The sequence below is a fragment of the Chelmon rostratus genome, chromosome 17 (genome assembly GCF_017976325.1).
Source record: "Chelmon rostratus isolate fCheRos1 chromosome 17, fCheRos1.pri, whole genome shotgun sequence".
Taxonomy (NCBI): Eukaryota; Metazoa; Chordata; class Actinopteri; order Chaetodontiformes; family Chaetodontidae; genus Chelmon; species Chelmon rostratus.
In genome coordinates this window covers 2,553,121-2,576,368 of record NC_055674.1, presented here as the reverse complement: position 1 = coordinate 2,576,368, position 23,248 = coordinate 2,553,121, and the positions used below count along the sequence as shown (strand labels likewise).

Genomic DNA, 23,248 nt, shown 5'->3' with positions numbered 1-23,248 from the left:
CTGGGCTGTGTGGGCAAGGGAGGCACTGGAACAAAAAGAGAAGAGACAAACAATTAATCAAAAAGGTTCAGCAAGCTATCAAAACGTACTATACCACAGGAGACTGAGACCAACTGATACCACGGTACGTGGAAGTATACTCTGGCGTCGAGGAGTCACTCCGCAGAGGTTAAATAGGCGTCCTAATCTCCTGAAGTGAACTCAGGTGTGCCCAAACACTCCTCGACGCATCGGGGGGGAGGGGAGCCTCAGGAAAACAAAACGTAAAGTTACAGCCCACAAAACAGAACACAGGAAATGGACCTTCAAAATAACAGCACAGACAATACCAACCGCCACAGTTATTGATACCAATTACTGGATTAAAATCAATGCAAATAAGATGATTTAATAATGAGGGGACCAATAGCCAAACCATGGATACAGTATCACAGAAGAGGCAGGTGAACAGTGAATCCGAGCACTGACCCTCGCATCCAGCTGTTACTATAACACACCTGCACCGATAATCACTGACAACTGCTCTTTAAATGTACAGCACAATTTGTTTAACTTCATCAGTACCGATCAGCAATCAATAATCTTTCAGATAGATCAGTAAACAGCTATTGTCCAACTACAACTACAACACAAACTGCTGTAACACAAGCGCAGGGCAGCAAGCAAGCATGTTTCCCATGCCACAAGATGGCAAAGCAGCGCTGAGTTATACTACCACTATCTCCACCTTAAGGTGTGTGTGTGTGTTTGTGTGAATGCCTGTGGATGTCTGTGGGTTAGTAGAAGAGAGAGAGAGAAAGGCGCTCAAAGCACAAAAGATCCTAATTGTGAAAGAAAGACACAAAAACTGTCTCTTACTCACACAGAAACCCGACATGTGGACTCAGCTCAGAGTGTGGATCTGGTCTTTTAACGGATAAAGTGCAGCTTTCCAGCTTATCAGCAGAAAATAGCACAATACATCCCTGGGAAGGACTGTTAGCAAGGCTAATTAAAGTACAAGTACAAATGTTTAATGAGCAATGATACACCTCCTGTATCAGCTTCACATTGCAGTGGAAGGCGAGGTGGAGCAGGGCACATTGATTTTGGTATTCTCACTGGTTTGTGTCAGCAAATCAGAAACCCGGATTTGGACTCAAACAGATTCTTGTTGGCGCTATTTTTTGTTTTGAGTTCTTTGTTCAGGATTTTGGTTGTACATGCAGGCCTGTCTTTGTTTGTAGTGAAGTCCCAACACTATTATGGATGTGTGTTGATGGTGGGAAATTAAAGCAAAAACACTGAGGAAGAATAAAAGCAGGCAGTCCTCGAACAGCACGGGGCAAAGGGGTGACCCCTGGGGGGACAGCAGGTGTCCACGTCCTGTTCGAGTAGCCTGACTGGAACCACTGCGGGGTGACATCCAACCCAGTTCATCAGAAGTGCAGAGAAGGTCATTACTTCTTAAACTGGGACAGCTTCTGTGTGACGCTCCTGTTTTCAGATGTTTAGTCGCGGCACAGAACTGCAGCTCGCCCCCAGAGAGGTGACAGCAGTGGATTAAAACAAGCATTTATTTTCCTGACATGTTAGCGTGTGATGTTGTCGTGTTGCAGAACATCTTTGGGAGGAGGTCGGGGTGAAAGGTTAGGTGTACAAAACATGTGATGTCACCAAAGAGTGCTGGCAGAAGCCATTAAACAAGGTCACCTTTAAGCTTTAGGTGCTTAAACAAACCTCAGTCTTGGTGGGGGGGCACTTTGCAGAACTTTTTCAGTGCTGTAATTCCTATAAAAAAAACAACCAATAAAAGCAAAATCCTGCTGATGTTCTGTCAGTGCACATTTGTCCTCTATAACATTACGAAACATCAAAATAATCTCACTGTCTCCTTGAAAAATGACATTTCTAAACCACATTGCTACAGCAAATATGTTCTGGAGGAAACTGGACTGGATTATAGTGCATATATATATAATAAAGATACGCATTGTCAGGATTGTCAGTTACTGTTTGCAAAAACATCATTCAGCGTCCCAACAACAGCAAAATAAAATAAAATAAGAAAATGGAGGCAGAGGGTCCCTGCAGATAAATTCACCACCAGATACGAATCTATACATTGTTTTTTAGGAAAATCCTGAATACTATGGCTTCAGCATCAACATAGAGTAATGATAATTGTTAATTAAAGTATCTGGCAAGTCACAAAAATGCTGATACTAAGAGTATCCGTGAAAAGTTCATGGACAACATGTTTCATTTACCAAATATTTGATCTTGGAGCACAAGATCTGCTCACATTGACTCTTTTTCATGGTTATGTTCAGACATGGCAGAAGACGTCTTTCATTTGCCTAAAAATGAAGCGCAGCCGGGACTCGGGATGCGAACCCTGGTCTCTGGTGTTGAATCCAAACGTTGCCTCTGAACATCACCCAGGTGATGACTTACATTTGTCAACACATCATGAGCAGAAAAGCAATTTAGTAAAACATAAATGTAATTTCTAGGAGGCTGTGTTGCACCGTGACATGTGGCGCCTCTTGAAAGGTCGCGGCGTCACGCCACTACACAGCGTGTAGCGTGAGCGAAAGTGTGTCAGGATTATTGCCGTATGTCAGAGGAAACGGAGGCTCGGTCTGACCTGGGGTCAAACCGCCGACCACACACCTTTTGGCAAACGCTTTCCACCTGCAGCCCACCAGCAGGCGTCGGAGACGTTACCGGTTCAAAAGAAGCCCGAGGCTCTTTGGGCTTGAAGCCAAAGTTTTAATAAGCAGTCTGACGGTGTACCTGTTGAGGCGCAACCTGACTGCGGGGCATGTTTGACACAAGGCTACACAGGGTGAGCAAATGTTCTTAACACCTTCACCCAGGGGCTCCAGGCAGCGCCAATAAAAATTAAAAAGCACAGCAGGTAGAAGGAACAGGAACTTGATTATATCTTCAATTTATGAATACACAATCAAGACACTGTTGCTAGTTGGATTCATGGCATCTATTTCAAAAGGTCCTCCTGTTTTAAAACCATTTGGGTTTGTCTTGACATTTCCAAAAGTCCCACTGTGCACAAATTTTAACGAGAGCTGGCATTATCACCCGAGTGCTCATTTGAGATTCTTATGAGGGCGGTCGATATTCGGGATGACAGCACCTAATCAATTAGGCCCGCGGCCTCTCAGACAGTGCGCTGCTGCTGTCGCTCCATCTCCGCTGCTGGGAAAAACAGATCTTCCTCCGTCTCCTTATGAAGTCGTATTAATCATAAGTCCCCTAATAAACACCATTAGACGAATGCAATAGTTGCGTCTCTCAACACGTAGCGGCTCACAGTGTTCAGCCATCATTAATTAGCATCATCATCCCCAATTGTTTACTTGTTGCGAATGATCATTTAATTAGGTAACTTCAGATGGAGGATCCAAATATTATGGATAGATTATAATAAGATCAGTGGCAAACGGCTCCTGCAGCGGCTTAAGGAAGCTTAACTCTGTAGGACAAGTATCAATCACATTTATATGTAAATAGATGCAATTATCTGTTGTAATCATCACACATTACTCATGAGGCAGGAGAGAGAAGGGCGCTCGTCGCTTTAATTCTGTGAAAGTGGCAGAAGTGTGAAGGAGACAAAGCCACTCAAAGACACGCAGCACCGAGCCAAGAAACGCTCCGCTGACGGAAGCGGCGGTGAAATAACACCCACCTACTCAAAGACGTCCTGATAAAAGATTCTCTGAGCAGTCACTAAAAGGCGAGACACCGATGCTGTTTCCTTTTTGTTTCTCTCTGGGAACACCGAGGTTGCATTAGCCGGATTTAGAAAGAGAAGTCTCCAAATTAATCACAGTTAAACAAACTCTGTTCAGCTTCCTGTGTTTTCTCATTAATTCACGGATGAGAAAATAAAAATGATCTTTTCAAGCCTTTCTGTCTGTAATTTGAGGTGTTTTAAGTCGTTTGCAGTTCAGTTTGTGGTTTTATGCACAGAAAAATGCATTGATGTACTAAGATAAAGAGAAATTCTCTGTCTGGTGCAGGATTTTAGAACATGTTGAAGTTTACAGAAAATACAACCAAAAGCAGCACTGATCAGTATTTTTCTATTAACAATGAAACACACCACTCGTGGTGATTCATCACGAAACTCTGCAGCTCCTCTCAGCTCTATGGAGCATTTTAGCGTCTTTCAGCTCACTGTTTTGGTTTTCACTCTCTCTCTCTCTCACTAGCGAGATATTTCCCTTTAGGAGTAGGTGGAGACCAAAAACAGAGCTTAATCAATCAATCAACTCTTTTCACACATCCACCAGTTCTTTGCTCACCAGTTTAGCAAATATCAACGTTTAAGGTCAATGTTATGTTCATAGCTTGTTTTGCTGCTTTCAAGTGACTCCGAAATACAAAGAACTGTCTACAGGCATGAGTGTTTCAACTTGTCTCGACTATTTTAGATTTTTTTGCTGCAGCAGCTCGCCTTTTTCATCCCTGTTTCTGCACTGAGTTAAGTTGATTTCTATTGGAAACAGCTTGCTGCTCCATAAACTATCAAAATACTCTTACTGCATTGGCAGATTTTCTTCCAATAAGCATCCAAAGCTCAAAACACCCACTCAGGAACATGATTCCACTTGACCAGATGACCATCCAAGACCTGGATTGAAGACTTGTCCCACAAAGGAAGCAGGACAAAGAGAAACTGCTTTAAAGACTTGATTATAAACAAAGATTTAATAAGGTCAGTTACAGAGATCATACGCCCTTGATTTCTTTCGTTGCCCTCCAAGCTCATTTATCGCTGCCGTTTGGTCCGCAGGCTCCGGAGAGCTCCGGAGTTTGTCTGCAGGAATTTTGTGTTTTTGTTAAGGAGTCACAAGGTCAGCCTGAGGGGGAAAACAACAAGCTGTGCCTCCTCCTGACTGGAAAAAGCATGTCAGGGGCGCACAATGTGCCCGGGAGCTGCGACACACAATCCCTAATCGATGGAGGAGAAATGAAGATCCTTGGCCTCAGGGGCCCCTGGTGGGAAGTCGTCATGTGTAATGCCGAGCCGGTCGCCTCGGTTCTTCTGTCTCTGTTCCAAACAACACTGATCTGTCTGAGTTGCAGATACAAACAGGAGTATTTGAAGTGGAAAGAACCTCCCCTCTCCCCTCTGTGGCGTTGTGTGCACATCGGAGGCTAAACGAGGACTCATTCGTTCAGGGTGAACTTCTAGTTAACTGTGAATTTTACATGAAGCACGACTGCACAATCGCGTCTGATCACCGCGTGAACTGGCGTGAACTCAAATTAGCCGCATCTCAGCTGGAACGCTTCCCCAAGCCGAAGCGAAAGACGCAAACTTCTAGAATTAGCATTCTGTCCGCTCTCTGTTAAATGCCAACAAGCATCTGAGCTCGGCTCATAATTGCAAAGTCATTAAAAGATCTCGGTGGTAATTTTCCAGTGCGTGGTGTCCTCACAAACACTTCCTCTTCTCCTTTATTTAATCTTTTCATCATCCTGCTTATCAACAGTTCCTTTGTGCCGAACTACCAGCGTAATTACGGGAAAACACGGAATGTAATTCTGGAAAATAACTTAGAGGATAATTCATTTGTGGAAGACTCTGCTGCCTTTACTTCACACCAAACAAGATAAGAAAGTTTGAAAATGCTTGGTTTGTCTTCACTTAATTACTCCTGCCGTACACTGTCTTGTGTTTGTGCCATGAGTCTTATTAAATTCTGCTTTCCAGCTTTGAAGCATCAAAGGTTCATCATGAAAACTGTTTTCAAGCAGAACTGTCTCCGGCAGATGTCCTCAAAGTCCAAGAAGAGCGGATGCAAACTAAAAACTACTTTCAGTCTTTGTCGTTTGAGTTCAACAAACAGTTTTAATTTGTGGCTCGGAAGAAGTTGTGGCCATAAGTATGTGGACACCCGCAAATTACAGCCACAGGTGATGAAGACTGACACCTGATGTTTGAACCCGGCTGCAGGGATTTGTTCCCATTCAGCCACAAAGAGCATTAGTGAGGTCCAACACTGATGTTTACAACCGTCTGTCTACAATATCTAAAGTCAGGGAAAGATCACGGTAATGTAAACAAGCTATTGTTATGCTAACTAAATGAAACACTCGGCAAAGATTAGGAAAACGCCGCGGTTTGTCGGGATACTGGTCTGCCTCAGAATGAAGAAGCTGTGAAGAAAACACATTTCCAGCCCAGACTCGACTTGAACGTGGTGTTGTCTCAGGTGTGAACGCCCCTGAAAGCCTGGCCGGCAGTCAGTGGTCCGGGGTGTTGGATGGGCTCTGCCTCGGCCAGTCCAGGTCTGACTGGGAACAGCATTTCTGTATGAGGCAGGCTTTGACATTTCAACACGTCAAACTGCTGCCTCAAAGCTGGAAGCGCACTGTTAGCATTGAATGTTGCAGCATTAAGATCGAAGCCATGACCCCAAACTTTTGCCATACAGAGTACTTTGTATTGTAAGCCAGGCTATTTATAATTTAATTGTCATGCATGTTTGATTTTAAGTCTGATTTAGATTTTTGTCACAGCGCAGGTTTTCTCAGACGTCACTCAGCCTCAGCTCTCCTCTTGGATCCTTCAGCCTCGTCTCTGTTTCCTGCCTCTTTCTTCACGAGTCCTATATTCCACGGCAAGGATAACGGCAGCTTTGTGTGATGTTACTTCTGACATATCGAAGAAGACATCAGATAAATCTGTGCTTATCCTTGTTAGTAATTCACAGAGACTCCGAGAAGAAGCTCCGAGGCGCCGTCGGCCCGGCTGGTGACGCCGTGTGGGTAACGCAGAGACGCTTTGTGCTCGTGCGGACCGACGCTTTCGCTTGTGAAAACGACAGAAGATGCTTTTCCAGCAGTAACATGAGCAGAAAGAGCGACTTTCACCGCTGCAGCGCCTGAGATGGAAGACTGATTCATCGCCAGCAGAGGATGTCACCCAGTTTTTAGACTTCAGGAAGACGAGGTTCATTTACAGAGTCACTCATGTGCAGAGAGAAATACCATAACAGAGCTGAGTGCACAAAGTGGAAAATGCTGCTGGGAAAGTGTGAATATTTCAAACACCCAGTACAGAGACGTGCCATTAAGAGGCTCAGGGGTGTTTTACTGAAGAAAAACAGAGATGTGGCGTCAACAAGTCCTGACGTACATTTGTTTTCCTTCATTTGCTCTTTGACTCTTGATGCCTTAAACAGAACAGGAAGTTTCAGAAAGTGCATTTCCAACTCCTAATTAAGAACAGAAACATCAATTAATTTTCATTAAACTTGCATGGAAACCAGACTATAGACGTCTCAATAAACATTTGTGTTCAACTTCAGACTATCCGATGCAAAATAACCAGGACACACTGCTACTTTACACATTGATTGATTTTCAAATTTCCCGTCACCTCTGTAAGATCAGCCTGATAATTAGACTGACATTAAATTTTCTTTAATTTCTTTCATTAATTCTGCTCCTCTTTGAGTTTGTTTACTTCTGTAAGTCGACTTAAGCAAACTGCTTCCATCTCATCAGACGCCTCCATCCTTAATCCTGCCTGCTAGAGTTTGATAATATGTCAATATTTACCATGAAATGATGCAACTTCAACCATGAGAGATTTTTCTATGTCATTCAGACTGTGGTAACCTTTAATATCTCTTATTACTTCGAGCAGCAGGGCTCTAAGGCAGGCTTGGATTTACAGAACTTTTGCATAAATGTGTGGAAGAACCTGGAGTTTTCAGACATGCTTTCACTGGAAAAAACAAAAACAGACCTTCCTATATGGACATTTTATCTGTTATCAGTTTCCCAATTGACTTATTAGAAAGTACCATATAACATGTCAATATGGCTAATTGTTTCTCCAACTGGGAGAATCAGCCACGATGAGCCGAAGACCTCATGAGCATCAGAAACAAAAGCAGCTGTTTAGAGACCAGGCTACTGTAAACTCTCCTCTCTGAACTCTCATCACTGCACATTAATCTGTTCAGATTTGATTGATTTCTCTCTGGAGCCTCTCGTTTCAGGGACGATTTGGTCGGAGAGGTCTGTAAGGCGTCACTTCACAGTAACGGTGATGACTCGTAGCAGATTTAAAGCGTCTATTCGTCAGATAATGATGTCATCTCCTCAGATCATCAGATTGTAAATTGTCATCATTCTAGTGTACCTTCAGATTTTGGTATTTCAGGTGTAAATATTTGATGCCTGTCGCAGCTCCATTAACATCCTGAGTAGTTTGAAGGTGGAGCAAGCGCTCGTCCTCTCTCTCTCCTGCTTCCCCTCTATGTCACTCGACCGCTCCCTCACACACATGCATATATGCACAAGGGCAAAACGAGGTGATCTGTCCCAGCAGCTCCACATGGCGCTTCACACTCTGCCAGCATAATGACATAGCACGGGCTCTCTCTGTCGCCGGCGTCTGTCCGTCAGCTTCCCCAGAGCGAGGCGTTTAAAATGGATCTGGGTCACAGTGGGATCCCCTCTGTCCGCCCGCTGGAACCTGGAAGCACTCGATTCATTCGTGACAGAGCTGCAGCCAATCCGTGTGACACACTTCACCGTCGCTGAGAGCTGCTGCATTATGCATTAACACTTAGCAGGTATGTTATCCCCCGTATACTTCACATAGTGCCGAGCTCTGTGTCAGCTGGATGTCAGCGTCTCAGCGTGAACGATGAAGCTGATAGAAGAAGAAGAAGAAGAGGAAGGATTCCCCTGACGTTTAGTCCGCTGTCGGTCAGTTCTGCTTTTACCGTTTTTAAAGCTGAAACATCAGCTGCTGCAAAGAAAATCAGGGATTTAGCTCCTGATATGTCTTTTTTTTTTTACTTTTGTTGTAACATTTTAATAGCATACTTTACACATCTGCATATATCACAAAAGGTGATATTCTGTATTTTTCTAATTGTCAACAGATCTCATGAAGAACCAACACTGAATATATCTACTGACAAGTATTGTGTGTGTATCACAGCCTGATGGAGCTTCTTCCTCTGAGCCACAGAGCTTCATTAAAGCACATCAGTGACCCTCAATGTTGCTCTGACTGACATGTTCCTTCATCACCATGAACACACACACACACACACCGTCCTACTGCCACAAACACTCACTGCAGCACCAAATGTGGATTAATCCGCAGCTGAAAATAGTCCCCAACAGATATTTCCTCCCACTTGGGCAACACTTGTGATGTATTAACACATTCTATGTCTGTAATGTCTTGGAAGGCTGTTTGTGATGCAGCTCTTTCTGATATTTAGGAAATGACGTGCTTCAAACTGTTTGGTGTTTGGTGCACAAATCCAGGCGCATAGAGAAAATGTGCTCCTGGGCGCTCTGAAGGGTGAAGGCACGTTCAGTATATCTGCGACCGTATCACCCAACATCAGTGCTGGACCTCACTGATGCTGATGTGGCTGAATGGAAGCAAAACCCAGCAGCAGGTTCAGCATCTGAGCCTGAAACCAGAAGAGAGGAGCCTGTTATATGAGCAGATTTTGGAAATATTTACCCCTTAATGCCGATTGTCATGAATTCGCATCACACCGCTTCAATTCACACTGCAGCCAAATCACGCATGCGTTCCTCTAATGCAGGTTTGTGCATATTCAACGCACACCTAGGAACCTTTGCAAACACTGGTTTCACGTCAGTCCGGTCAAAGTGAAAAGTGAAAAACATAAAATAACACAAAATATGTAAGTAACGCCTGTTGTCGCTAATTTGCATCATACCTAAATATGTGCTACAGAAAAATGAACAAACTCCTCTTAATTTAGGATCAATTTGAAAACAAACACAAAGAATTCATTTTTTAATATAATTCTAAATAATTTCAGGCGTCAAGGGGTTAACAATCAAATATGGGTGTAACGTTCTGGTGTCCACACACACGCTCTGTCGGGTTAACTGCGCATGAAACTGCAGAGTGACACTCTGGAAACTGGAGACTGCATCCATCAGATTGTAGTTTATTGCAACAGCAGTGGACTCAATTTCATTGACTCACCTGCCATCAGACCCACTCGGGTTGAGTTTGTGTTGGTTGTCTGAGCAGATCAGCATCTGGCAGCTGTGACTTCACACCACGTCTTTGTGTTTGGTGTAATTTTCCCATTTCAACAGAGAAATGTCACTATGACACTCATAACTCCTGATCGTCGGTTCCTTTCAGCTGCTCGGGTCACTGCAGCACAGACGTTTTCAGGCGTCTTGCTGCGGTTTCTTTGGTTCCACTTGAGTTCAGGTGACGTTGTTCTGCACTCACCGAACCGAACTGGAACACTCCAGCCTCAGAAATATCTGTATTTAGTGTGAATGTGTTCTCTGTGACTGCTCTGGCTTGTGTGATTGGTCACTTTCTGGGGCTGATTCATGCTTCACTCCATCATCGAGTGCTGGGACCAGACTCTTCAGTGAAATTTACCCTCCACATAAAAAAAAAACACAATATATTTCTTCTTTTTACAACGTGTGCTCGGTTTGGCATCAGAGTGGCTGTGCAATACGAGCAATAACAGTCACATATCTCTCATAAAGGGGATAACTGGATCACAGGAATGTAAACCCGGAACCAGAGATTACCTCCATGAAGAACCATCCACGCAGCGCGATAAACTTTTGAACCTTGCTTAAACACTTGTGGTACATTTTAATGTGTGAAATTTATGAGGCAGTTGGTTTCTCTGCTGTGGAAGGAGAAAAAAAACAGTTTTCACAATTACACAGATAGTAAAAGGTTGTTATTTATTTGGTGCAAAAGTGCTTTGATTTCAAGTTCACGGCAACGTAATTTAGCTGAGCCTTCTGTGGCTGTTATAATTGGTCCCTTGATCAAACCTGTGTGATTGGAAAGCAGAGTACAGCTGCAGGGAGAACGGGCCAAATAACGCTTGTTTTCTAATTATGGCACACAGCTACTTAAAACCGTTTAACTGGAGTCTTTATGCTCCTTGTTTTTCTGCACTGAATATCAGTTTCACAAGAAATTCTAACACAGCATTTAAATCTGTGAGATTAATCTTTGTGTTGGTTTAGCAAAAGTAGAACATTTGTGAGAAATGTCACATCCACCCGCTGGGAAAGCATCATGACTGAAATACAGACACTGATCTTTAACAAACGCAGAACACAACCCCCCCTCCCATCGTCAGTTCAAAGCTTTCTGACGCTCATATATGTAGTTTGAAGCTATCAGAGCTGGGTTTGTGTTGTCTTTAGCACTCTCATAGGATGATAGATGAACATATTTAAATGCAAATAAGGTACAACCATCACATATTCATGCTTTGTGTGCTCTGCTGTTCAAAAACACCAGACGTAATTGAATAAAAGCAATATTTTCACTCTGAAATTATGTGAACTCCCATCGCTGCTCGGCGATGGAGCTCTCAGATGACGCCGCTTTGTTCTTTAACCACTCAAACAACACATAACAATATTAGCGCAACATCAAACGGCTCACTCGCAGCAAAGATGGATCGCCACGAGGTGTAGCTGCTTCCATGTTCCCGCGCAAAGAGGCTGTAATCAATCATTTTGGCAAAGCAGCGGTGAGCTGTGGGGGGATTCTGTCAAACGGGAGAAACCCTCTCAGTCCCACAACCGAGCCGTGACAGTTTACCGCTGGTTTGAGACACGGCGAACAAATCAAAGCCCTCACATCAGGAGGAACAGCAAACACTGAGTGGACGGGGAGGAAAAGCCGACGCACACTTGAGTTTTGCTTGTGTTGAACTCACACAGGGACTATCTTTAAAGGTGGGGTCATTCTGGAGAAAGATTGATGCTTGAAATACTGGTCAGCGATCCCTCAGAAGCTGCGTCCTCCAAATTCATAGACGTGCAGCTAACGAGCAGAAAGGACCAGTTTGCAGCAGCCACCAGCTCCAGACTCGACTGTGCTGCTACTGGAGCTAGCATCACAGCAGCAGCATATCTCAGTAAACTACAGAGTTTCCCATGCACAGAGCCAGGCCTGTGTTCGAACCCGGGCTTTTATTTTACAGCACACACACAGAACGGACGGCTAGCAGGCTATAAGGAGATAACTGCTGAATTTGACAGGAAGTGCATTGGATTAGAATGACTCAGCCACCTTTAAAAAAGGTCCAAATCCCAAAACACATTTGTTACCCACTTGCACAATGTGTGATGATTACTAAGGCAAGACAAGGTTGTTTATTTAGCACATTGGGGCACCTATGTCTGTGAAGATCCTCATTGATCCAGGTCTTGGTACTTCTAAGTGCTTTCCAAAGATAACTGCTCTTGCTTGTGGTTTTAGAAGATGTTTTGCCTCTCATCCAAGACGCTTCAGTTCTAACTGACCGGTGGGGACTCCCAGGCATTTATCCTCTTGCAGAATCATTGGCCCACCCAGTCATCTTGTGAGTCGTCAGGATCACATGAGTCATGACACCAGTCAGTTAGAACTGAAGAAGCCTCTTAGATGAGAGGGGAAACATCTTCTAGAACCACGAGCAAGTCCAGTCCAGAGAACTTAAAATTACAGTACCTACAAATGGTCAATTCAAGCTGTTTGAATCAAGCGGACTGCTGTGGTGTCGGGGTTGCAGAATCTCAAAGATAGATGGTGTGGCCAGATACCACAAAGGTCACCAGGTAAAATACGTTTCTGTTGATTTGCACTAAACGCAGCCTGACGACATGTCTGAGTTTCTTCTTGTCACTTCAGCTCACCGTGTTGAAATGAACTCTGTGTTCTTCTCACAATAGGAAACCACCACCATGACTACCAGCACAGCCACCTGGATCTGACCGCGCTCACACCTAAGATGGGTAAGAAAACACAGTAATGTAGCTTAAAGGTCCAGTGTGGAGGATTTAGGGGGATCTATTGGCACAATTATGGTTTCATCTGTGTTGAATTAAGCGTTTTTACATTGAAGTGAAAGCCGCTATAGGTTCTCCTACAGGTTTGGAAAGGGAGGGTGAGGCAGGGGGGTTCAGCTGTTTGCAATCTGCAAAATCACTGCACTAAATCCCACACACTGGACCTTTAAGATGTGACGTGTAGTGCCTGTGCAAACCTGCAATGAAAACAAACATTTGAAATTGCCAGAAGAACACCAAAATCTGACCTCGCTGCGTCTTTTCAACGCTAAATTAAAGCACAATCTAAGTCACTCTGATTTAAACACGATAATTGACCTGACTTGACTTTCCCAAACGATCTGCTTTATTATCTGCCTCCAAATGAAAGTAAGCCAAACAGTTCTTGCGACAGACTATTTCCAAATCCAAGGACAAAGTATATCTTTCGCAGGGAAATTAAAATCTGAGGAGCCGATAACGAAGTCCTCTGAGAAAATGAAAAGCAAAAAGTGTATGATAATCAAAAGATCATCTGAGCAGTTTGCTGAAGTTATTGAAAGCTCAATTACTGTTACTGCATTCCATCTATTTCGCTAAATGTAATTTTCTGTGAAAGGAGAGCAGCTCTGAGTGTAGAATTACTGAATGCTCCTGCGTCTGTAATGAAATGAAACACTGTGTGATTAAAGAGGGAATCTGGCCTCACTTTATACAAAAAACACCCTCTGTGATATTCCAAAAACTGCCGAGGTCGATGTTTTTTGTCGGTGTTTGCAGCTTAAAGCTGAGAGATCATCATTGAGTCATTGTACAAACTTTACCACCATTAATGGAGAGCTGCGGTCCACATTCTGCTCGTCTGCCTCTTAAACAGGGCGGCCTTTTCGCTGGGAAAATGGGTTTCAAAAGTACTTTCAGCACCAGAAAAACTCTTCAAACAGCGCTTTTGAAGTCTATTTAGCTTCCGACGAGGGTCATGGCGGTTCTGCATAATTCAAGAGTTTCCGGTTTGGACTTTGTGTTAACACAAAATGCTGGCTTTGAGCAGCCTCCAGTATGGGAGGTTTGGTTGAAACGTACTGTGCACATTGATTGTTATTGATCCTTTCTTTCTCACTTGGATTTGTTAGCCCACAGACAAATGAGATATGGTAAGTAATACACATACACATGGTGCTTATGTGTATTTTCTCCTCACCTTTTCTTCCACGTATATCATGTAGAGATCAAGTTTTTTTACCTGCACACTGGGGGTCATTTCTTATTCTCCTTTTTCTCGCTTGTGTATTTTTTGCAGTCACAAAACTTCACGCCGCTGCATTACAACCCATGACCTTTGGTCCAGTCGTAAAATCTGTTCTTCACATATTATTTTTCCTATTTCACTTCACCTATCCGGCTCTATCTTCCCCAAACACACGCCGACACACTCTTTCCAACTCAGTGAATGTCTCCCCTCTACACCATATGTTCCTTGGTGTTGTGTGTCCCTGTCCTCCCTGCTGCTGCAGCAGTCGCTATTTTTAAATCCAGCACCAGAGTCCCTGCCCGAATCCCAGCCCTCCCCACCCGCTGCGCCTCCTGACCCATGACTGGGCGTCCCAAATACTGAAGCCACAGGAGCTCCACGCAGTGCAGGGAGCCACGCATATCACTGATACCAGAAACCGACCTGCTAAAGGTTTTTCACAGCGAAGCGTCACAGCTGCTTCGACGACGTTAGCAGGTGCAGTTTGCAGCTGGCTCAGAATGTGTGAAGCCAAAGAAGCACAGATTAGCACATTTTATTGATGCTACAAGTCTCAACATCCAGTAAACCGTAACCTTGAAATGCGGGAGAGTCACCGGATTCAAAAATTAAGAATTTTACTGTTTACTTTTTCAACGTTAGGGTGTTTCTGGATCGGTTCATTCCAGCATGTTACCTCTCACTTTAAACACTTTTCATACATTTAAGTCAAAGATAAATAGAATACCTAAAAAAGCAAGGCTGTTGAGATGGCTCCATGTTGATGCCTCAAAGACGCCTCCTGGTGGCTGATGGCGTGTCACACTGAGGCTAAATTTTGTTTCTGCGAACGTACACGTAAACGTCGAGGCGGAAACAGAACACCAGAACCCAACTGGTCACATGAGTGGGTTATCAAAGACAACCGCTACGAGAACGTCTCCAAACGACTCCAGAGTACGTTTGCTCATGTCGAAGCAGAAAAGCATCTTCCAGCCTTGACTCTGAACTTAAGATGCAGTAAAGTTGCGCACAAAGTCAGCGAAAGGACACAACAGAGCGTGAGCAGATGGGGATGTGACTTAGTCAGCACAAATTTAGGGGGAAGACGTCCTCACATTAGTTGGACTCCTTAAAACTTTCGACTTACATTGTTTAATGACTGGATTTTATAAATGTACAAACAGAGTAAAAAGGGACGGGAGGTGAGACAAAAACAACGCGATGAAGAGGCTGTGACCTTCCTCGCAATAATACATGAAGCAAACATAAATACATGTCCATCATGTTTCCTGCATTTAATGACGTCATCTCATTGTGTCCTCTTCTTCTGCTGCGGTGCTTTTAATGGCACCATCAACTCACTGAACCAATGTCTTATAATGGTAGCGGACACAAACATTGTATTATTATTGAAGTATTTATTGTAGTTATAGGTCAGAGTTTTCTTCACATGTGGTCTGAACACACCTGTAGAGGTAAATGCTGATGATATCCTGCAGCAGTGCCTTTTTAAAGCCCCAACACGCTACTGTCCACTTTGAAACAAATCAACTCAAACTGTCCCGCATCTTTACGCCTTTTTAGCCGTTGTTTCCCAAAACCCAAAGACCTCCAGCGCCTCCACCAAAGAGTGTCACCTGAACACCTGTCACTACATCACAGCCTGCCTTCTCTATCCGCCTCCCTTTCTCTCCTCCAGTAAAGACTCCCAGTGTATAACCCATCTTTTTGACTGACTGTACACTGACTGCAGCGCACCGCTTCCTCCCCTGTCCCCTGTAGAGAGACCCCAGCGGATGAACAACATCCTGACCTCAGCCACGGAGCCCTACGACCTGTCCCTCTCCAGATCCTTCCAGAACCTCAGCCATCTGCCGCCCTCCTACGAGCTGGCCCTCAAGTCTGACTTAAGTAAATACTCCTCTTCCCTCCACAGATTAAGTAGGTGCTCCTTCATTCGTCCTTCGCCGCCGTGTTCTGCCTGATGCACAAAAAAAAAGACGGGGAATGACGTCACCCTCGTGCCCCGTGCATTAAAGGGTCGCCGCATTCACCACGTCTGGCCTGATGAAACATCTGAATGTCCATTACAGAGACATACATCATGATAAGTATCTCCAGATGTTTGGTGGCTCATCATGCAGATCGTCCTCTCGCTTTTTCACCTTTTTAGGGAAATAAACTTCTTAAAATGCACGACAACGCGCCGGAGCCTCCATACCCATTCCCATCGACCCATCCATCGGCCCATCGACTGACATCTAATTGGCGTGTAATTTGGCTCCAGCTGCAGCCCATGTCATGTTGCTAATGTCTCTTAATGACATATTAAGAGCAGGGTTTTTTTTCCCAGCAATGCTACAGTTCATTATCTTTGCTGTGACATTTTCAGCTCGATGATGACGTGGATGCATGCCTCGTATGCTTTCGATTAGCTGCATGTTTCCTGTGTTCATTCAGATTTCCTTTTATTGATTTATGCTTTATTAAACCAGAGAGTCTCTTGAGATATTTTACGAAAGAAACACAGAAATGCATTATAGAAACAACCACACTTTAATTAATTTACAACATCCACACCCAGCACAGTGGGAACACAAGTTTATCTTAAGGAAGGAAGGGCCCTATAACCGGCATACGTATTTATGCAAGCTTTGGTAACTATGGTAACGTGTATGTGCGTCACTAAGAGCTACTTCAGCAGCTCCTCATTAAAAGGAAGTGAAGCACAGCGGCCGCACGTTAACCATCAAACTGACCTCCAACCCGAAGTACTTTGTTTTTGTCCTGTTTCGTCAGTTCATCATTAGTCGTACGCTAAAAGTTTTCATTAATAATCGTCCAGCAGAGAACGTAAATAGCATTAAAGTGCTGCTCGGCTCACTGTCAGTCACCAGAATTTGACCTATCAGCAGCCCGCATTGCTTCCTGTTTGCTCCTCTCCTGTTTCGTGAAAAGCTGATGTGAACACAAGCCGACCAGAACTAGAAAGCAACGATGAGTCTTTTCTTTTCTCACAGACAAAATGTTCCATCGTAGGGAAATTGAATTTGTCATCCTGCCAAGATTTATTTTTAAAAGAGTGACGTTTAACCTTTGCTTTTGTACAGAATGGACATTATTTAAAAGGTTATAAATTCATTTTTTAAACGTTTAAGGTTTAGATTTAATTATTAAAATGAAAAGCGAAGAGTCATCTTGGAGAACAGTGATGGATGCAGTCGGCCTGTCGTGTCCTGCTCTGCAGTAAAAGCAGTGAAAGATTTAAAATATCCTCCATCTGAATGCTCTGTTTGGATAATACGAAGGTGTTTCAAACTGATGTCGAGCTCTGGAGGATTTTGCAAACGTCCGGGAAACAAAACAGAAATACTTTCTATAAAATCCACCATTTTTAGTTGACTACCTCCACTTCAGAGCCTCCACCTGAGACCACCCGTTTCTCACGCGTCGGGTTTTGAGACGAGCTGCTCTCAGGTGAGCTTAAAATGTGGAGTGATGAGCTGATCGGAAACGGCACATTTTCACCTTCAGACTGCTTTTAACACACTCAGGTAAGCAGACGTTGAATATGCGCTGCTTAGTGTGCCGTCATATTGCCTATTTGTCAGCCGAGTGAAGGCGCGACAGTGGAAACAGCTCGCTAGTGTATTATGTTGTGAGTTATCACATTTAACAGATTTGTTGACAGTAAATCTTTTCTAAAAGCATTTCCTGTTGCCTCCAGGAGCTGTTCTGGGCTTACATTGATTTATCAGTGAAAACACTGCAGAAGCTGTTATCCAGAGAACTCGTGTTGGACTTTTTCTTCAAAGCATTATGTGCAGGAATGAGTTCAGTGCACAGCAGATTTTCAAATTGCAATGCAGTTGCAGTGAACAGGAGAACACCGAGTGCATCATTCACTGTCCTTGGCTCTTAAGAGAGGTTAGACGCTAAGAGAAAGCCATTTTCAGTAAATGCGTTATTGGTTGTGTGATAGAGAAACATGCATCGGTGCAACTCCTTTCAGCGCACTCAACATTCTTCTTTTATGCGTTTGCCTTTTCTCTCCCTTATCAACGCCGGGCTTCGCTCTTATCTTGCTGGAGCCTCGTGCACACACGGAAAATCACAGAGATGAATCACGGCCAACTACAAAGAGGCTTTTTCGAATTTGAGACAGGAGCCCTGCGGAATTTGTCAAATGAGCAAGCAAAGTCGTCCCTTGAAGAAAGCCCTTCCACTCTGGGAAAAAAAAAAAAATCAAATTAAATCGTAGGTTCGAGCATGAGTGAGGTCTTTGGAAACAAGCCTAAAAGTAATATAATTACTTACTATTTTAATTAAACCATCTGGAGAGATGATGACGACTAAATTGAATTAGTAGGGTTTATTTAAATGGCGGCGTGTGTGCGTAGAGTGTGTGTGTGACTCCTCTTCCATCCCGCCGTCCTTCGGCGATGTCAGTGAGGCGGAGATTGAGGACGCTGCTCTGAAGTAACCTCCTCAGCTCCTCCAAGGAGGAGAAACACATCCCATTCAGCTCTGTTGTGTCTCACCTCATTCGCCCAGAAAGGCATCAAAACACTCTTCAGAACAAACAAGCCACCATTAATCTTCGCCAGAAAGGAAGAAAGCAAATGATGTTACTGCATTTACCCCTTTGACGTCACCGCTCCTGCTCCAAACCTCCCTAAAGATCACTTTATAATTGATGTTCCTCCAGTTTCACAGGTTTTAGTGCATTATATGATTACAGGCTTCAATGATCAATAGCTGACACATAAATATACTGGCTGTATTGAATCTAATCTAGCAGAGTGGGAGCTGGGGTTTAATTAGCCGTTGTTAGCAATTTCCTGTGTTTGTAGCTCCGCTCCACGTTTGGGACCCTTTAGCCTCCTGCAATCATGTTAATTGTGAAGTGCTGCATTTTATCAGCGGCGCAGGGATGAGATCGAGCAATGTGCATCGGCCCTGTTAAATCATTTCAGTCACTTAAAGTGTAAACAGTGTAACAAGTGTACACTCGTAAAACGCAGGTCTTAAATCAAGACGTGGTAAAGGCAGTTCTGGAGGAGGAGGAAGGGCGTTTGCAGGCCTCTCTTTGGGATTCACCGGTACAGAGTTTATTATGAAATTCTAAATACATGTTAGTATATTTTAGACAGAGGCCTCCCTGTTTCCTGATCTGCAGCTGTTTTGATTTGCTGCTGATCATACTGCAGCTCTGTTTCTGTTAGTACAGCAGCAGAGTCATGTCATACTCACCACTCTTTGGCTCAAGTGTCTCCTTTTAACAGAAACTCTGTTTTCATTCAGTACTCACGTCCAGTGGCTTGTAGTTTACTGCTTCTGCACAGATGTTTCACATTAAAAGCCTTCCAGCAGCTCAGTAGCATAAAATGTGCTGTTCCTAAGCTTTTATTTTGTAGAAAATGGAGAGGTTGCCTGCACGTTGACTTTTGCGAGCTCTCAAACATTTCCTGAAGTATTTGTGAGCAAAAAGCAGGTGCACAGAAAAGGACTTGCAAAGGACTTCTAAGCTTTTAATTTGAAACATTTGCAAGCGTTTAGGTTGATATCAGTAAAACTGTGCGACACTTGGTCTTTATTTGTTTGTGTCAGCCACAACTTTTTATCTGAGTTCGCTTTTTATTTAAGAAATCCCTGTATGTCTTTTCTTATCGCAGCAGGACATAATAGAGTCCTGCCACATTAACATTTGAGTCTACAATCACTGCAGATCTCTCACAGTGTCTGGACTCTGCAGTTTGACCTATGAATGGAGCTATGGGCCACGGCTCGTCGATTGTATACTTGTAGCCTCTGGATGAGTTTGGTTGACATTTTCTGCCATAATGTCACATCTAACCCAACCCTTCAGGGAAAAATGCTGGAGCACATCGCCACGGGCCAGAGTTGGGCCCCCTTCATTAGAGATGCGCACAGCAGTGGACATGAAACCCCTCATGGAGGGACAATAAGGTGACCTTCTGTATCCAGGCATGACATCTCTCCCAGCGAGTCAGGCATCCAGACAAACAATTCCCATCATCCCTCTTCTCCACGAGTCGCTGAAGCACGGGATGGTCCTCAAACGGCCATTCGGCCTCTGCGTTCTGCAGTAATTAACTGCTGCAGAGGTAATGACCCCTCAGCCACAACAGTTAATCAGAGAGCTTCAGTGGCGGCACCCCCCAGTGTGCCAGCGCTGCCAGAAACAGGTAGATAAAAGTCTGCGGAGCGCTGATCGCCGCCTGTGGTTAATACAGCCGTAAATGACTTCACCATTAGGAGAGACCGACCTGCTTTCTGGTCGCCCGTTCAGGCACAGCCGGCTCATGAACTGTCGAGGCAGGCTGATGAGTCCTCCACGCTGAAGGACAACCACGCTGATGAGGTGTTGTCCTGTTTTTCATGAGGAAAAAGGACAAAACAATTCAAAGCAGACTGAACAGGACTACTGTGTTGATTACTATTATCATCGCATCTCTTCAACAGCAGCCAGCAGGTGGAGGATGAATATAATGAATATAATGGATAATAATGTGTCAACATTTTCCTCTCTAATGCTTTTCAGCCACACGTGTTGAGTCAGTGTGTTTAGATATGAGGACGACTCTGTCTATCAATTGATAAATGTCTCAACAGTCGGCTTGTACTTGTACAAACGTGGATATTCCCACTTGCTTCCATTGCCATTCGGATCGCAGGTGTCTCTTTTTCATATTACAGTCAGGACGTGTCACTGTGACTTCCTGACATCACTAGGGAGACTCTGGTTCTGCAGGTGTTTGGCCTCTCATTCATCCGAATGTATGCGGATGTGTTAAAGCGGTGAAAGCTGCTGCGCCCATTCCTGCTGGGCTATTGTGTGACGTGAACGCCACATTTCTACGTCAGGATGGAAGATAAAATAGCTGCCACAGTCATGTCTGTATTACAAACCTTTGTGCTGTGTTTTGGCATCTGATAAGCCTTAAAACACATCAGTCTGTGCTCAAAGTGGATTTCCTGGATCACATTTCATTGTCTCACCTTGAACAGCACGTCCCCATCAACCCAGCCAGTGAGCTGCTTTAACACAGGGCTGTAGACTGGCTGGCAGAGGCCTTTCAGTAATGGGTTGGGATTTCCACTTGATCATCGTGTGAGACAAACTTTGATGTTGCCTGAGTCTACAAACCACATTGTGCCCAATGAGGAGCTTCCTCCCAGCTGGGCATGGAGAGTATGTGTGCCAGTGGAGATGGAAAAGAAAAAGTACTGAGCTTCTGAATTTGTTCTTTATCCTCTTCTGGAAGACAGAATTTGAACTTAACACAAAAAAATCCCTCCAAAACCTTGTGTTCCTGTAGAGCCCATTTAAAACCAGTGACTGTGAGCACTTGAGAATTAAAATAGTGACATCACTTGTCTCAAATAAAAGTCCCACAGAGGTCTTGCATGCTAATGCAGTTTGTTTCGATTAGTGAAATGCATCCAGGTTAGCAGGAGATAAAAATCTCGCTGCTGCAAATTTGCAACTTGAATGCTGCAAATTTGGTTAAATGTGCTCCTGGAACCCCACTGAGACAAAAACATCTCCACGTCTATGCTTGTTCTGAATGCACCAGTTTTTTTTTTGGACATGCAGGAATTGCTAACTCTCTCTGATTACCTTTATCCTCTTACTCCTCAGGTGATAAGGACATCGATGAGTACTACACGAGGAAGCATCATCATTCTGACTTTGGCGGCCAGGGTCCGACCCACATGGTGAAGCTGAACGCAGATCACCAGCAGCACCAGCAGCGGCAGCGTCCCCGCCGAGTCCAGAGGGCCATGTCCCAGGACCACGTCCTGTCTCCTCCCAGGACACCACGCCGCGGGGACTACGGTTTATCTTCGTATGGAGTCATGGCGGCCGCTGTGTACAGCAGCAGCCGGCACCTCTCAGAGGAGCAGCTGCTGTCAGCGGACCGCCTCCACTCCCAGGATCCCTTGCTGTCTCCGGCGATGAGGCGTGACAAGTTCCGGGAGAAGGCGATGGCACGGGCGATGTCTCACGCCGACATGCTGATGCCCATCACGCCCGTGATGGACCGCCACAAGATGACCAAGATGCACTCTCAGCCCAGTGCCTCTAACGACTCCTACAACACGCTGACGGTCAACCACCAAGCGACGACGTCTAAGAGGCAGGCGTTTGCCTCCCGACGAACACACACGGTGGACCACCTACAGTACATTCCCGGCCACCACCACACATACCGCACTGCCAGTAAGAACGAGGTAACTGTTTAGCCGCGGAGTGGTTGGCCGAAGGATTCCTGAGCAACACCGCGGACGTCGACAGAAAACTCCAAAATCAGCAAGTCTCCTCAGCAGAGGTGTTCTGTCTCCGTCATAAAACAACCTCCTACATTAAAACTCTTCCTGCTTCTCAGCACAAGCTTCCTGTGTCATCCAGACTTCGGGTCACTAGGATCAACCCCGGCAAAGACGTTTCTCTCTTAGAGCATCATAAGGGCTTTGCGCGTTGACACAAAGACGGATCCTTCATGCCAGACATTTCACAGCGTGAAGAAAATATTTTTTAAACTGGACATGTGACTGGAAGGGAATTGTATTAACTTTATAAATATATAAATATACTATATTTACTATTTGTATTTTCAGTCCTTGTTATAGCTTTAGAGATTCTCATTGACTGATGTAAGCACTTCAAGTGGTGCCTCTTAAAATTGTCCCATTTCAAAGATGAAGTGGATTTGTGGGTTAAAAAGCACAATTAATGAATTCCCTTTTTTTCGTTCGGTTTATTTTACTCTTCTTCTTTGGTAAACGGCCAGAACATATCAGCTTATTAGTGAAAACAGAGGCTATTTCTGTTGCATACAATAGATGATTGTAAATAGGCTATATTAGCAGCATTAAAACAAGAGAAGCTGGCCCTTTGGCAGTCTGTTTTGTTGTGTTTTTCTCCCACCTGGAATCCATCATGGATTCCCAGTTAGTAATTTTAATTTTAGATAAGGCAAAGATCCCATGTTAATATTATTTCCACAGATGTCTGCAAAATATGTGGATGTAATATGCATATGGGGTGTTTTTTTTTTCTTTTCTTTTTTTTAAACTGTGCTCGTAGCATAGACTGATTGCGTATGAAACCACTGACGATTGGCAGCTTCGGTCTGCAGACGT

The 23,248-nt window shown here is 44.2% G+C and overlaps 1 protein-coding gene across 4 annotated transcripts in view; it reads left to right on the top strand.

Moving 5' to 3' along the window:
- The window catches only part of LOC121621388 (protein shisa-6), a 74,401-nt gene extending 52,053 nt beyond the window's left edge, over positions 1–22,348 (top strand). For 2 of the 4 annotated variants that reach the window (XM_041957831.1, XM_041957829.1), the window contains 2 exons: positions 15,860–16,018; positions 21,744–22,348. In XM_041957831.1, the coding sequence (XP_041813765.1) occupies positions 15,860–16,018; positions 21,744–22,348 (764 nt within the window). Of the gene's footprint in view, positions 1–12,373; positions 12,421–12,747; positions 12,811–13,976; positions 13,998–15,859; positions 16,019–21,743 lie in introns of all 4 variants that reach the window. The other 2 variants (XM_041957828.1, XM_041957830.1) reach the window with 2 other exon arrangements.
- Positions 22,349–23,248: the final 900 nt, after the last annotated feature.